The following is a 14,878-nucleotide window of genomic DNA, read 5'->3' as shown; positions in this document are numbered from 1 at the left end:
CGTCGCAGGGCTTCGCCTAAGCACCGCTACAGTATGACCGAGGTGGATTATGGTGGAGGGGGGCACCGCACACGGCTGGGAGAGATCAATGATCAACTTGTGTGTTCTAGGGTGCCCCTACCCCCGTATATAAAGGAGCAAGGGGGAGGCCGGGGCCCTTTAGGGCGCGTCAGGAGGAGGAGTCCTCCTCCTAGTAGGAGTAGGTTCCTACTCCTACTAGGAGGGGGAAAGGAAGGGGGAGAAGGAGAAGGAAAGGGGGGCGCCTCCCCCCTTCCTAGTCCAATTCAGACCAGAGGGGGAGAGGGCGCGTGGCCTGCCCTGGCCGGCCCCTCTCTCTCTCCACTAGGGCCCAACAAGGCCCATTAACCCTCGGGGGGTTCCGGTAACCCCTCCGGCACTCCGGTAAAATCCTGATTTCACCCGGAACTCTTCCGATGTCCAAATGTAGGCTTCCAATATATCAATCTTTATGTCTCAACCATTTTGAGACTCCTCGTCGTGTGCGTGATCATATCTGGGACTCCGAACTACCTTCGGTATATCAAAACATATAAACTCATAATATCGATCATCACAGAACTTTAAACGTGCGGACCCTACGGGTTCGGGAACTATGTAGACATGACCGAGACACATCTCCGGTCAATAACCAATAGTGGAACCTGGATGCTCATATTGGTTCCTACATATTCTACGAAGATCTTTATCGGTCAAACCGCATAACAACATACATTGTTCCCTTTGTCATCGGTATGTTACTTGCCCGAGATTCGATCGTCGGTATCTCAATACCTAGCTCAATCTCGTTACCGGCAAGTCTCTTTACTCGTTATGTAATGCATCATCCCGCAACTAGCTCATTAGTTGCATTGCTTGCAAGGCTTATAGTGATGTGCATTACCGAGAGGGCCCAGAAATACCTCTCCGACAATCAGAGTGACAAATCATATTCTTGATCTATGCCAACTCAACAAGTACCATCGGAGACACCTGTAGAGCACCTTTATAATCACCCGGTTACGTTATGACGTTTGGTAGCACACAAAGTGTTCCTCCGGTGATCGGGGGTTGCATAATCTCATAGTCATAGGAACATGTATAAGTCATGAAGAAAGCAATACCAGTAAACTAAAACGATCAAGTGCTAAGCTAACAAAATGGGTCAAGTCAATCACATCATTCTACTAATGATGTGATCCCGTTAATCAAATGACAACTCATGTCTATGGCTAGGAAACTCAACCATCTTTGATCAACGAGCTAGTCAAGTAGAGGCATACTAGTGACACTATGTTTCTCTATGTATTCACACATGTATTATGTTTCCTGTTAATACAATTTTAGCATGAATAATAAACATTTATCATGATATGAGGAAATAAATAATAACTTTATTATTGCCTCTAGGGCATATTTCCTTCAGATCGGCCACCTGCAGGCCGTTCTCCGAGGGTGGTGTTTTTCGAAAGGGGCGAACCAGGAGGGCGCAAATCCCACCCACAATTCCCAATATGTGGATCTGGGAGAGGAATTGAATGATACTGCCACTAATCCCCTGAAGCCGGCTGAAAACTTTGAGGTGGAGGAGTGTCCTGAAGATAGTATGGTTAGAAAAAAGTCGGATCTCTTGGGTGGTGAAACAGAAGATAAGGGGAAAAGCGTCGCCAATGAGAAGACCGCGCCGCTACGGCCGGCCTACATCTCACCACTGGAAGTGAAGAAACCAAGGAGGTTAGCATCACGGAATAAAAAAGAAAACTTGGCAACATCATCGGCCTCATGAGGGGATGACCGCCTGGCTTAATGGCTGTCTTATGTTGGAGCTGCGAGATAATACGAGGGACTATGCGCCGACGATGCCCTGTCTGTGGAGATTCAGGTCGCAAAGCACTGTGCTGGCAGAAAAAATGTGCTTTGATGGTGCTTATGGAGTTGCAAGAAGTGGCAGGAGTGGAGATTTATGTATCTATTGAAATAACCCAATCCAGGCGAGCCTATGGAATTTTTCCAAGTATGATATTGATATGTTACGGGGGAACAGGGGAAGGAACCGTGGCATGTCACCCATTGCAATGGTATAGAGAGGCTAACAAGTACTCCCTCCGTCCGGAAATACTTGTCGGAGGAATGAATGTATCTAGATGTATTTTAGTTTTAGATACATCCATTTTTATCTATTTCTCCGACGAGTAATTCTGGACGGAGGGAGTATGATTGTGGTCTTTCGATGGTTCAGAGACCTCGATCTAACTTTATCATGTTTTGGATGATTTCTACTCACGTGAACTTTTATGATATATCTGAGTTATTTTTGCAGAAAGAAATATATTTATTCATCCAATTGAGCAATTATTTTGTTGAGTAAAATCCCATCGACATAGCTGTGACTCGAAAAAAAAAAGAAGCATAGCTGCGTATCAGAAACGGAAATGGCTTTGTGCCTGCCGAAGCTCTCCGTGTGCGTTGAGCAGAAAATGTATGCGGGCGACGGCTGGGATGTGCAGTCCGCCGGGCGAAGGCCGAAGGCGCCGTCCAGAACCTACATGTCGATCTCGCATTTCGCTGGCGCCGACGTGGACGTGCCTACTTTAGGCACCGAAAGTTTTCTTGGGCTACTTGGACAGGCCAAGGTCGGAGCCCTTTCAAAACTCCAGATTTTGGTTTTCTCTCGTTCCGGGTACTACCAGCCGAAACCGCGCATCATCATCCACCGTCAAGTGCGACTTTTTGTGACTCCATGTCCCATCAGGCTCCACGCAGGACGGCAGGAGCACACGTGCAATGTGCGCATTGTTTTCTTCTCCGAGAAAAACAAGTCGACGCTCATCCGGCCACCCCTATATCTCGGTGCATTGCCGCTGTTTTTCCGCAACACACCTTCTCTTTGCAGGTAAATTACTCACACCTGAGGATGCTATTCTTTCTAAGACCCCAAATACTCCTCAGAAGAAGAACAAAAACTCACACTTGAGAAACCACTGACAGGAGCACATTTTTTGCAATCCATGGATGACGGTGAATAACATGCTGCCTCTTTTTATCTTTCAAGCAGATGCTAAATGTGTTGCCACTGCTTGAAAGAAAATGACGAACATGCGTGGAAAAGAGAAGAAAGTCGTTGACAAGCAAAATAAAGCGTGCAATTCAAGAAGAAGGGACACAGGGTGAGGTGCAATATAGAAAGCTGGTGCACGTCTGACTCGGATTTTCCCATGGTATGGAGGTAGGTGGCACACCTCCTAACGCGTATCTTTTGATGTAAATCTTGTGACTATTTACTTCTTCCGCTTTTAAATATAAGTTTTTATAGAAATTTCACTAGGAACCACATACGAATGTATATAGATGCATTTTAAGTATATATTCATTCATTTTGTTCCGTATGTAGTCCATCTAGTGGAATCTCTACAAAAACTTATATTTAAGAACGAAGGGAGTATACACTAAATGTTTTTTTAGATAATCCGGCATCCGCTTGCATTAAAAAATAACATCAAAATTAGAGCTAATGCAAGTTTGGGTACTCATTTCGTACCGAAAAAGATAAGAAATCGTGTTTGTTTATTCTTTGTTGAACCATATCTCAGTCCAACATACTTTCAAAAAACCCATATCCGGAATGTGCTTCTCACTGCCACACCAGTCGCATGGTTTTCACTCATGTTTTGAACATGGCAATCTAGATGAATACTGCTAGATCTGAAGATTTCTCATGAAAAGAAGACTCAAAAGAATATGTAGCAATTCTTGGCAAACATTTACCATTCCATTTAATTTCCACTAGTTTTTATAGCAAACACAAAAGGGGAAAGATGCGAAATCTCTGGCACAGCTCCACATTATTACGCACACTACGAGGGACCCGGGCGCAAAACCCACAGAGCAGAGCGGAGCCCCAAAACTCGGCCACGGCACCGGGGCCGCTTCCTACGGGCGGCGTGCCTTTTCTAGCATGGACGCGTATAAAGCACCACCCAGGCTCACCCAACGCCTTTACGCCATCCGCCCGCCCGCCGTATTCCTTCCTTCGTCTCGCCGCAGTCCACCTCGCTTCATCCGCCGAGCCCGAGCAGAGCCCTCCAGACGCGCCATCCACGCCCCGCGAACAGGTGACGCCCCCCGTCCGCCCCCTGCTCCTCCCCTCAACCCGTTTGATCTGCGACACAAATCCGTCGAGTTCCACTTCCCCCCAGGTAGATCGCCCCGCTAGCCTCTGCTTCGATCGGTGAACCTTTCGTGGTTTACTCCTGAGTTCCCGAATTTTTCTGTTTCCTGCGCTGTCGGCGAATTTCGCTGCTCGGCGGGTGGGCGATCCCTCACGGAGCATGGGAATTTTCCGGGGCGAGCGGATGATCTGAGGATGCGTTTGTCGCGCGGGCTCCCTGGTGGTGTTGCTGGAGATAATTGCGAACTGTTCATTTTGCTTTTGTGGGGGTTTTCCTTGCCCCCAGATGCTTTTCGTCTTCTAGACGATGTGCGGGTTCTGGTACCGTGCCGTGACAAATTCTTCAGTTAGCACTAGCAAGACACCAAGGCGAATTATACTGTTTTTTAGTGCTTCCATACTTACTTAAACTATGTGTGACCCGTGATGTCACGATAAGTGCGATTCGCTTTAGAAATTGGGATCGGGAAAGACTAAGAGCCCAAGTTTGTCTTACTCTGCGTTATCGATTGGTAATTTGGCCGCGGCACGCCGGCTTCGACTAGCTGCATGTTTGGTGTTTTGCTTGGCTATGCGCCTCCTTAGGAATTAGGCCAGCTAGTGTTGTTATAAATTCTTAATAAAATGGTGTATCGAAGAAAAATTTTCAACCGACCAAAATATTTCTTTAACACGTTATGCTTAAAAAGTTAATGTCATGTTTCTAAATTGATGCTTCGATTGTTGAAAATGTAGTTGCATGTAATCAGATGGTGTTCCTCAATTGCTCTATCCCACCACATGGCAGATACATGTGTGCCTTTGTCACTTTCAGGCGCTCTGAACCGCTGATATTATGGGTTTATTTGCTTTTGTATGGGAGCATTTCTGACAGTTTAGGTGTTTATACAGAAACTTGCTCTTATACCAACGTACCATTGCAGATTTCTGTTACAGGGAACTTGACAAATGGCTGATGAGGATGTTCAACCTATCGTGTGCGACAACGGCACTGGAATGGTCAAGGTTGTTATTCAGCACAAAATCCTTTGAACATAAAAAAAAACACATGCTCTCCCAAACTAATTGATCACATTCCTAATGTTTGGCAGGCTGGTTTTGCCGGTGATGATGCACCCAGGGCTGTCTTTCCTAGCATTGTAGGAAGGCCACGCCATACCGGTGTCATGGTTGGTATGGGCCAAAAGGATGCCTATGTGGGCGATGAAGCTCAAGCGAAGAGAGGTATCCTGACTTTGAAATACCCCATTGAACATGGCATTGTCAACAACTGGGATGACATGGAGAAAATATGGCATCACACGTTCTACAACGAGCTCCGTGTCGCACCAGAGGATCATCCTGTGTTGCTGACTGAGGCCCCTCTCAACCCCAAGGCCAACAGAGAGAAAATGACCCAGATCATGTTCGAAACCTTCAGTTGCCCAGCAATGTATGTTGCAATCCAGGCCGTTCTGTCCTTGTATGCCAGCGGTCGAACAACTGGTATGTCTGCCGCCTTGTTTGAAACAGTTGCCGCTGAAGTTCACTGCATAGGGTGGTTGACAACGTTTTTCCTGCAGGTATTGTGCTCGACTCTGGTGATGGTGTGAGCCACACTGTTCCAATCTACGAGGGATACACGCTTCCTCATGCTATCCTTCGTTTGGACCTTGCTGGCCGGGACCTCACGGATAATCTAATGAAGATCCTCACAGAAAGAGGGTACTCCCTCACAACAACCGCTGAACGGGAAATTGTCAGAGACATAAAGGAGAAGCTCGCTTACGTGGCCCTTGATTATGAGCAGGAGCTGGAAACGGCTAGGAGCAGCTCCTCTGTGGAGAAGAGCTATGAGATGCCTGATGGTCAGGTTATAACAATTGGTTCAGAAAGGTTCAGGTGCCCTGAGGTGCTGTTCCAGCCATCTCATGTTGGTATGGAAGTTCCTGGTATACACGAAGCGACATACAATTCCATCATGAAGTGTGATGTTGATATCAGAAAGGATCTGTATGGTAATGTTGTTCTCAGTGGAGGTTCTACCATGTTTCCTGGAATTGCTGATCGCATGAGCAAAGAGATCACGGCCCTTGCTCCTAGCAGTATGAAGGTTAAAGTTATTGCACCACCTGAAAGGAAATACAGTGTCTGGATCGGTGGCTCTATTTTGGCCTCTCTTAGCACTTTCCAGCAGGTTAGTATATTCCCCCCTCTCAAGTGTGGAAGTTGCATATACATTACTCCTATCTTTGCTCAACAATTTTTTATAGCGCTCTTCGGGATAGTTTTTTCTCAGCATGTTTTTCTGACGATTGAGTTAGTATCGTTATTCATGATCCACTTTCAGTTTGGGTTGGCAGGGTATGCATTAACTATTTTAGAGAATTCAATCTGAATATACATTTAATTCATATTTTTAGGAAATTGGCCTATAATATTCTAATTAACATAGATGGTCATATCCTCTGCTTGAACTTTTAGATATTTCTAGTATGCCATTTTACCAGAATATGAAAAAATAGTACTTCCTCTGTTCACAAATATAGTATGTTCTAACTTTTCTCTTAATCGGATGTATATAGACACATTTTAGTGTGTTTGTTCACACATTTTAGTCTGCATATAGTACATATTGAAATATCCAATACATTTTCTTTTCTTCGCCTACGTATAGCGTTGGTCTTATATGACTTTGCTATTTGTCGAAGTGTTTTTTGTGTGCGTGTGTTGGTGTTGGTTGTGTGCGTCCTAGCTATGAACAGGCCGGGTGTGCATGCTCATCTGTTTGTATCGTCTTGATGCTTCATTTTGAGCAAATAAAATTCATCCTTTGTCCAAAGATCTTATATTTGTGAATGGAGGGAGTATCTTCCAAGACATTCTAAAATCTGTAATGTGCTATGATTGCTTTTGCAACCAAAGGATAGGCCAGTAGCTTGGTAGAGGGGAGGCTGTTTAAGAAGTTATTTCTCGGGCTGAATGAGATGCGTTGTTCCGAATCGATTCTTAACATGAATTTGTTTCTAATGGCAGATGTGGATCTCCAAGGCGGAGTACGATGAGTCTGGTCCCGGCATTGTCCACATGAAGTGCTTTTGAAGAGTCGGTGAAGGGGACTTACAAAGGGGACTTGCTGCCAAGAATATATAGTAGTACATGGTACATGGTTAGTGTTCTGTAGAAGATGTGTACCCTCAGAGGAATAAGGGGTACAGGAAAAAAATCAGTATCGGTTCATCTTTTCCGTTTGGCACAATTGCATGGTGCTTGCCTGCTGTATGAAATAATGAAATGGAACGTATGTGTATGCCTAAGCGACATTGTGTGGTACGCCATACTCGTGCCTCTTCGAAGGAGAGTAGTCAAAACCCAGACGCCCTGGTCGAAATCGTAGTGACACTGAAACTCTGCTGCCGGAGAAGGCCTGCTGCCCCCTCGCAGCCAGACTAGACGACTGCCGAGTGCCACAGGGCTACCGGCGGTGGGCGCAGAAGCGGCGGAGGAGTTTCTCGTCGACCGTAGGAGATGCCTTTGGCGAGACGATGCCGGGGCTCATCTCCTCTCTCATGTCGATGCGGCGTACATACTTTGATTTCCTTTTTCCTTTTGAAAAAAGATTTCGGAAACACTAAGGCCTACATATGTGCAACTTGCCCACATGCCTGGATCATAGTCCAGTTCAGTTTGCACGAATCTTGACATTTCAAGGCAGTTTTCGTGTGCCACGTAGGACAAGGCCGGTGTGTGGGTGTTGGAGAGGTCGCCCACACGCCCCATAGCACGCGGTTGCCAGCTGCGCTGTGTGGGCGAACTAGTTTCTGCCACACAGCAACCACCTAGTTCACGCGCGTGTGAGCGAACTGCTTTTCGTCCACACGACAGTCGCACGTTATTGGATGACAAATGCAGTTGCGTGTACATGGCAACTAGGTAAACACGCATGGCAATTATAATTTGTTTGTTAGACGGCAAATGCAGTTGCGCGTACGTGGCAATCAGGTAAACACACATGGCAGCTGTGATTAACCACACGTGGCAACTAGATAAACACACATGGCAATTATTGTTTGACTATATGTGGCAAGTAGTTAATCACACACGACAACTATGATTTGATTGCCCGCGCAACTATCATAAATTAGACATGGCAACTATAGTTAACCAAAACAGAGAGAGTTGACATGCTTTTACAACCATATTTGCCATCCCGGATAACAACATCTGCCATCCTGGATGGCAACTAAATCGTTATCCTGCGGGTATCTATTGTAGCTGCGCTAGGACGTCTGGGCAATTCTACTGTTCGCCCACACACAACCCGTGTAGGCTACCCTCTGTCTATGCCACAGTGCCACACAGTGTGTGGGCGAATATCTATTATGCCACACGTATAATGGATATCGATGTCCAAAGATTTTCCTTTTACATCGATCGTCTTCATGTCCTGTTCATTTTCATTGCTCGAATGCGAACACAGTCAGGACGGACTCAGCGACTCGAATGCAAACATAATGAGGACCTCAATGTGTTACATGTATGTATATGTACATGAATGTAGAGGCCGGGATAATCATCCTTTTTTTAACATGAATGTAATTTGAAGCGTAAACAAGTGATTTTTTACTCTCAAATGCTAACGGGCGTACATGCGTTCACCTCCTAAAGCCAAGGCGCGTAATGCCCTATCCCCACAACAAAAATATGTTGTTTGGGCCTATCAAAAGTTCAGTAGTTTTGTGTTTGTTTCTTTATTTGGTTTCTGACTTCTCCATGCTCAGCCTCCGCTTCCCACTCCACATTATTCTCCTCGTCATACGTCATGCCTACCCAGAGAAGATCTCGTAGAACTTACTGTGGCCCGCATGGTGTTATATTGATACTCCCTCCGTTCCGAATTACTTGTCTTGAATTTGTCTAGATACGGATGTATCTAGACTCATTTTAGTGCTAGATACCTCTGTATCTAGACAAATCTAAGACAAGTAATTCGGAACGGAGGGAGTAGATGACAAGAGAAGATCTCGTAGGTTACATGATTCAGTGGTCATAGCTAACCGAGAGGGAGAGAAGATTACATGGTTGTTGGGATAAGAGATAGAAAGAGGTTTAAGCTTAAATATCTCCTAACAACTCTAACGTGAGGCTCAAGGCGCACGCTACCGGACTAGGCTGGACTAATATAATGTTGTTTAGCATACTCCTTTAATCTAAACTCCTCAAGTTAAAGATTATGCCTAAATTCCCCGAATGATCTTGTGGGCAAGGCTTTTGTAAAGTCGTCTGCGACTTGATCCTTTGAGTGAACAAATCGAATCTTCAACTCCTTACTAGCAACTCTTTCTCTCACAAAATAATAATCAATTTTAATGTACTTAGTTTTACATTAAAAAAAGAGGATTAGCAGAAAGATATGTAGCACCATGGTTGTCACAACAAAGACAAGGGATTTGTGTGTAACATATTCTAAGTTCCTTGAGCATAGATTGAACCCATATATTCTCTGCTATTACATTTGCCAGAGCCTTATATTCAGCCTGAGTACTTGATCTTGACACTTTTGCCTATTTTTTTTGCACACCATGAAATTAAGATGGGTCAAAAAAAACTGCAAAACCATCTATTAACCTTCTATCATTCAAGAAACCCGCCCAACCAAAATCAGAGAAAGCACCAACAAGGGTAGATGATGACTCACTGAAGGTTAGTTCAACACTTAGAGTATTCTTCACATATCTTCATACGTGTTTAGCAACAGTCCAATGAGCTGAAGTGGGTGCATGAGGAAACTAACACATTTTATTTATTGCAAAGAAAATTTCAGGTCTGGTGAGTGTCAAGCATTGGAAATCTAGAATGCACCTACCAAACTTATGTTCTTGGTGCCATCTAAGGCTGCAAGAAAAGCTTCAGGCTCCTGAGCTGCTCGAGATCGACCTGTATTTTGACTCAACTCGAGTCTGACTCGAATATAATGAGCTAAGTATGGCCATTTTATGTAGCTTGACTGAGAAACTAGTTGATCTCGAGCCAACATTGACTCACTTCATTTTAGCTCGATAGCCCGATATCACATAATTTTGATACACATTGAAATAAATGGGACAATTTATTACCAAACATGGAAGGAGAAAATTTAGCATGGAGAAAATATATGTTGTGTATGATTTTTCTTTATTTTACCTATTACCAAACATGTAATCTTAACTAAGTGCCAAAAAAGTTTAGCTCCAATATGATATGTGGCCAGCCATGTGTTAAATATCATGCTATTTTGGCCAAAGTTGGAGAGCAGACACACCTTCTTTTTCTTCTCTTACTAGTTCATCCATGATCTCTTGCTATTAAGTATAGGTCTTTAGTTGAGAGAGCATAAGTTGAATTATATAATGGTTTCTTATGTTGTGTTGTGGTCTACCTTGTTTGAAAATTTGTTTTTAATTATTAAAAAATATCTTATTTAGCTCGGAACTAGCTTGAGATCGACTGGAGATCGTTACAAACTGAGCACAAGCCACTTTCAATAGCCCGGCCTTGAGATTCGATCAATTTGAGCTCACTCAAATTTTAGTATAAGTTGAGCTGAGACTAACCCAGCTCGCCCGAACTCGACTCATTTGCAACACTAGTGCCATCCTCTTGATTCAAGGGTAGACCCTCTACAAGAGACAATTTTTTTGAACTGAATAGTAGTGTTGGTGATGGTTTACAGCCCCGCAATCCAGCCTTGCTCAAAGATCTGTTGATTTTTTTTGAGAAAGATGAAGACCACCTTCTTTGTTTCTCTTTATCTCAATACAAGGAAGAAGTGCAAGTCTCCTAGATCTTTGAGAGAAAATTATGAGTAAATTTCTTTCAAAAGAGTTGTTACTGCCTCATTTGATGAACTTGTGACAACAACATCATCAACATAAATAAGCACAAAGATAATGGAGTTTGACTTATTGTAAATGAACAATGATGTATTCGATTTGAAGAGAATAAAATCAAGTGTTTGCAACTTTTAGCTCAAACGAGAGTACCATGCTATTGGAGCTTTGCTTTGGTGCATATAGAGACTTATCAAGCATGCATATGTGAAATGGTTTATTTTTATCCTCAAACCCATGGGTTGCTGCATATACGGTTCCTCTTCTAGAACACCATGAAGAAATGCATTTTGCACATCTGCCTGTTTGAGACTCCATATCTTCTGGACACAACAATAGATAGAACAAGATGAATGGTGGCAACTTTAACAACAGGACCAAAAGTATCCTCATAATCTAATCCATACCTCTGCTTAAACCCCTTTGCAAGAAGTTTAGCTTTATAATGATCTATTGTATCATTTGACCTTCACTTTATTCTAAACACCCACTTGCAAACAATCACATTTTTACCTAGGTGTGAAGGAACTACATGCCACGTGTGTTTTTTCTGAAGAGCATGAAACTCTTCATCCATAGCCTTCTTCCGCTTCGGATCAGCAAGAGCCTCATGAATAGAGTGTGGTTCTCCCATGGACCAATGGAAACAACTAAACCACATTTAGTTTTATAGTTTACTGGTTGAATATTCCAGCTTGGAGGCGTGTACGGGGCGGTGTAGGCGCGTGCACAGAAGATTCAGGGGCTGCTGCATCGTGTTGTGCAGAAGATACAACCCGTCCTGAGGAACAATCCCACCCGAGTCTGCTAGATCGTTTATGGCTGGAGAAACCAATGGAGACGACATAAAATGCCATAGAAGATCTGGGCAAATTGGCGGGATCGGCTCAGATCCCACGTCGGGCCTGCGTGGCACGGGTGCAGTGGAGCGCGTGGCCTGCCTGGTGTTGACCCGTGGGACCGGCGCGTATCGCGTGGTCAATTGGTCCCCTGGCGCTGATCGACATGCGTCGCCCACGGAGGCCTGCTTTATTTGCAAAAATTATTACCCTTGAAAAAAATTTGCAAAAAATATTGGGCATGCACCGCATACCCTTGCATTATCCTAGCTCCACCACTGCCGTTGCGACACCTAACGCTGCAATCGCCCACGCGATCTCGGGTGTGGGCCGACCCATCAAGGGTTATAAAGCGTTTCCCTCGTGTGGTTTTGCTAAGTTTCTAGGAGCTTCCCACTCAGTTTTGGGAAGCTTGGGAAAGTATCTAGTGCTCCCAGGCTTGGGGTGCTCCCGTTGCTCCAAATGTCCGAAAAACATTTTAAAAATGTTCAAAAAATTCTGAAAAAATGTAGCACATCGACGGAACATCGATGTCTCTTGTCACAAAGTTTCAAATCAAAATTCGAAACATATCTCGAGATACAAAAATGACAAATTTTTGTACATAACATAAGTTGGGCTTTAGTTTTGGCCCATTATCACATTGATGTCAAATTTGTCATTTTTGTATCTCGAGCAATATTTCCAATTTTGATTTAAAATTTGTGACAAGAGACATCGATGTTCCGTCGATGTTCTACATTTTTTTCAGAATTTTTTGAACATTTTAAAAAATGTTTTTCGCATCGGAGCACCGGGAGCACCCTAGGCCTGGGAGCACTAGATACTTTCCCTGGGAAGCTTCTATGCCGCTTTATTTTTCATGCTCTTTTTCTATTGTTTTGTTTGCCTTTTTTGTCTTTTTTATTTCTAATTCACATATTTTTGAAGTCCGTGAATATATTTGTAATTTTATGTTTTTAAAAATAAATGTACACTTTTAATTTCGTGATTAAAAAAATTGTATCCATTTTTTAAAATTTGTGAACATTCCTCAAATTTGCAAAACTTTTTTTAAATAGCGATCATTTTTGAACTCACAAACATTTTAAAATTTCATGATTTTTTGATTTTGAACATTTTTTTGAATCCATAAGCATTGTTCAAATTCGCAATTTTTTGAATTTGTGGTTGTTTTTGTATTCATGAATATTATTCAAATCCACAAACATTTTCAAGATCGTGTACATTTATCAAATTCATGAACATTTTTCAAAGTCACGATCATTTTTTTTATTTCATGAAAATTTTCAAATACCTAAACATTTTTTGCATTTCACGAACATTTTTTGAATTCAAGAACGTGTTCAATTTCATGAACTTTTAAAATTCACATTTTTCGTATATTTGTTAATATCCGTTGATTTTGTGATTGGTTTCTCAGAATACAGTTAAAAAAAAACAAAAAAAATCTCTCAATCCTAACAGACTCGAGCGATGCTCGCTACTGGCCGGTCGGCCTATGTAGAGTTGTGTGTTCGCCTACCCGAGCGACACAAAAGTTGGTATCGCTTGAAGCGGAGCATATCACCTCCCCTCATGTGATGGCACACGACATCATCAATCCTCCATGGCAACTCAACCCTGCAGTTCTTGCCGCTGCTACAATTGAAACGCTAGCCGTATTGTGTGGGGAAGAGAAGGAATGCCTTTTTTTTACCACGTGACACATGTGGTAATCAATTCAAACTATTCAAAAAAAGGGTTCATTTTGTAAAAAAGGAAACACATCAACGCCCTGCAGTGATAAGCTTAAAATTGCTCAAGGAGAAGAACGCATGTCTCGATCCCTGGCACGCCAAGGCCCAAGCAGAGGGCCAGACGGTCACAGCCCACTCGCAACCGCAACCAATCAGGGCGCAGGAACCACCACGCCGCGGATCGCCCCCCACGATCCGCGTGCCTCGCCCGAGGCCATATCCCCACCGTCCACTCGTACCAAATCCAACGCTTCAAACCCACCTCGCTTCCCAAAACCAGCACCCACCCGCCCCCGAAACCCAAAATTTCCGCAGCCTCGCGCCCACCCGCCGCCTATTAAAATCCACCCGACTCCCCGTCGTCCTCCTCACTCCAATCCCATCCTCCATTCCCAGATCCCCCAAGAGCTCCCTCTCCCCCACCCACGAAGCGCCTCCCGTCCCGATGGCCCGCACGAAGCAGACGGCGAGGAAGTCCACCGGCGGCAAGGCGCCGCGGAAGCAGCTGGCGACCAAGGCGGCGCGCAAGTCCGCCCCGGCCACCGGCGGCGTGAAGAAGCCCCACCGCTTCCGCCCCGGCACCGTCGCGCTCCGCGAGATCCGCAAGTACCAGAAGAGCACCGAGCTGCTCATCCGCAAGCTGCCCTTCCAGCGCCTGGTGCGGGAGATCGCGCAGGACTTCAAGACCGACCTCCGCTTCCAGAGCTCCGCCGTCTCCGCGCTGCAGGAGGCCGCCGAGGCCTACCTCGTCGGGCTCTTCGAGGACACCAACCTCTGCGCCATCCACGCCAAGCGCGTCACCATCATGCCCAAGGACATCCAGCTCGCCCGCCGCATCCGTGGCGAGAGGGCCTAGAGCGCCTCGAGCTTCGTCGGAGGTGTAGAGGGTGTTAGGTTCTGAACCTGTGTTGCGTGGTGGAAATCTGGCGTTGTGGTAGTAGGATTCTCTCTGTTCGTGCCATGGTGGCCGTGTTATGTTCTTGTGCTGTGCCTGATGTAACCATCTTGTTACCATCAGCAATGAAAGTTGGCTATCTGTTCTTAATTGTTTGCTCTGTGCAACTGATTGTTTGCCGACGTGATCTTGCCTCAAATTTGGATTACTGTTACTATTTTGGATTGTCAACTGAAAGCAGTAAACCAATTGCAGCTTTCTGAATCTTAACATTTTGTTACTCCTGAAAAGCAAGGCCTGAAACTCTGAATATGCTTTTGCCAATCAATCTGAGTAGACCATAACTTCCTTTTTCCCGATCGGAAACTGGAGTGTAATTGAATGTTCTGATC

At 44.5% G+C, this 14,878-nt stretch overlaps 2 protein-coding genes across 2 annotated transcripts; both read left to right on the top strand.

Moving 5' to 3' along the window:
- Window positions 1-3,967: 3,967 nt before the first annotated feature.
- LOC119281040 (actin-7) lies at window positions 3,968-7,477 on the top strand. Its single transcript, XM_037561687.1, has 5 exons — window positions 3,968-4,109; window positions 5,089-5,170; window positions 5,257-5,650; window positions 5,728-6,341; window positions 7,181-7,477. Exons 2-5 carry the CDS (start codon window positions 5,114-5,116, stop codon window positions 7,244-7,246), a joined length of 1,131 nt encoding a protein of 376 aa, XP_037417584.1. The 5' UTR covers window positions 3,968-4,109; window positions 5,089-5,113; the 3' UTR covers window positions 7,247-7,477.
- Window positions 7,478-13,945: 6,468 nt separating this feature from the next.
- On the top strand, window positions 13,946-14,636 carry LOC119281027 (histone H3.2). Its single transcript, XM_037561682.1, has one exon. It carries the CDS (start codon window positions 14,037-14,039, stop codon window positions 14,445-14,447), a length of 411 nt encoding a protein of 136 aa, XP_037417579.1. The 5' UTR covers window positions 13,946-14,036; the 3' UTR covers window positions 14,448-14,636.
- The last annotated feature ends 242 nt before the right edge of the window (window positions 14,637-14,878 follow it).

Source organism: Triticum dicoccoides, chromosome 1A, assembly GCF_002162155.2.
Source record: "Triticum dicoccoides isolate Atlit2015 ecotype Zavitan chromosome 1A, WEW_v2.0, whole genome shotgun sequence".
Taxonomy (NCBI): Eukaryota; Viridiplantae; Streptophyta; class Magnoliopsida; order Poales; family Poaceae; genus Triticum; species Triticum dicoccoides.
This window is presented reverse-complemented; position numbering and strand designations above follow the sequence as displayed.

Excerpts from the sequence above, each read along its gene's own strand:
- LOC119281040 (XM_037561687.1), top strand. The coding sequence starts at position 5,114 with ATGGCTGATGAGGATGTTCAACCTATCGTGTGCGACAACGGCACTGGA. Across the intron at positions 5,171-5,256 it reads ACGGCACTGGAATGGTCAAG|GCTGGTTTTGCCGGTGATGA; the intron begins GTTGTTATTCAG and ends AATGTTTGGCAG. Across the intron at positions 5,651-5,727 it reads TGCCAGCGGTCGAACAACTG|GTATTGTGCTCGACTCTGGT; the intron begins GTATGTCTGCCG and ends TTTTTCCTGCAG.
- LOC119281027 (XM_037561682.1), top strand. The coding sequence starts at position 14,037 with ATGGCCCGCACGAAGCAGACGGCGAGGAAGTCCACCGGCGGCAAGGCG.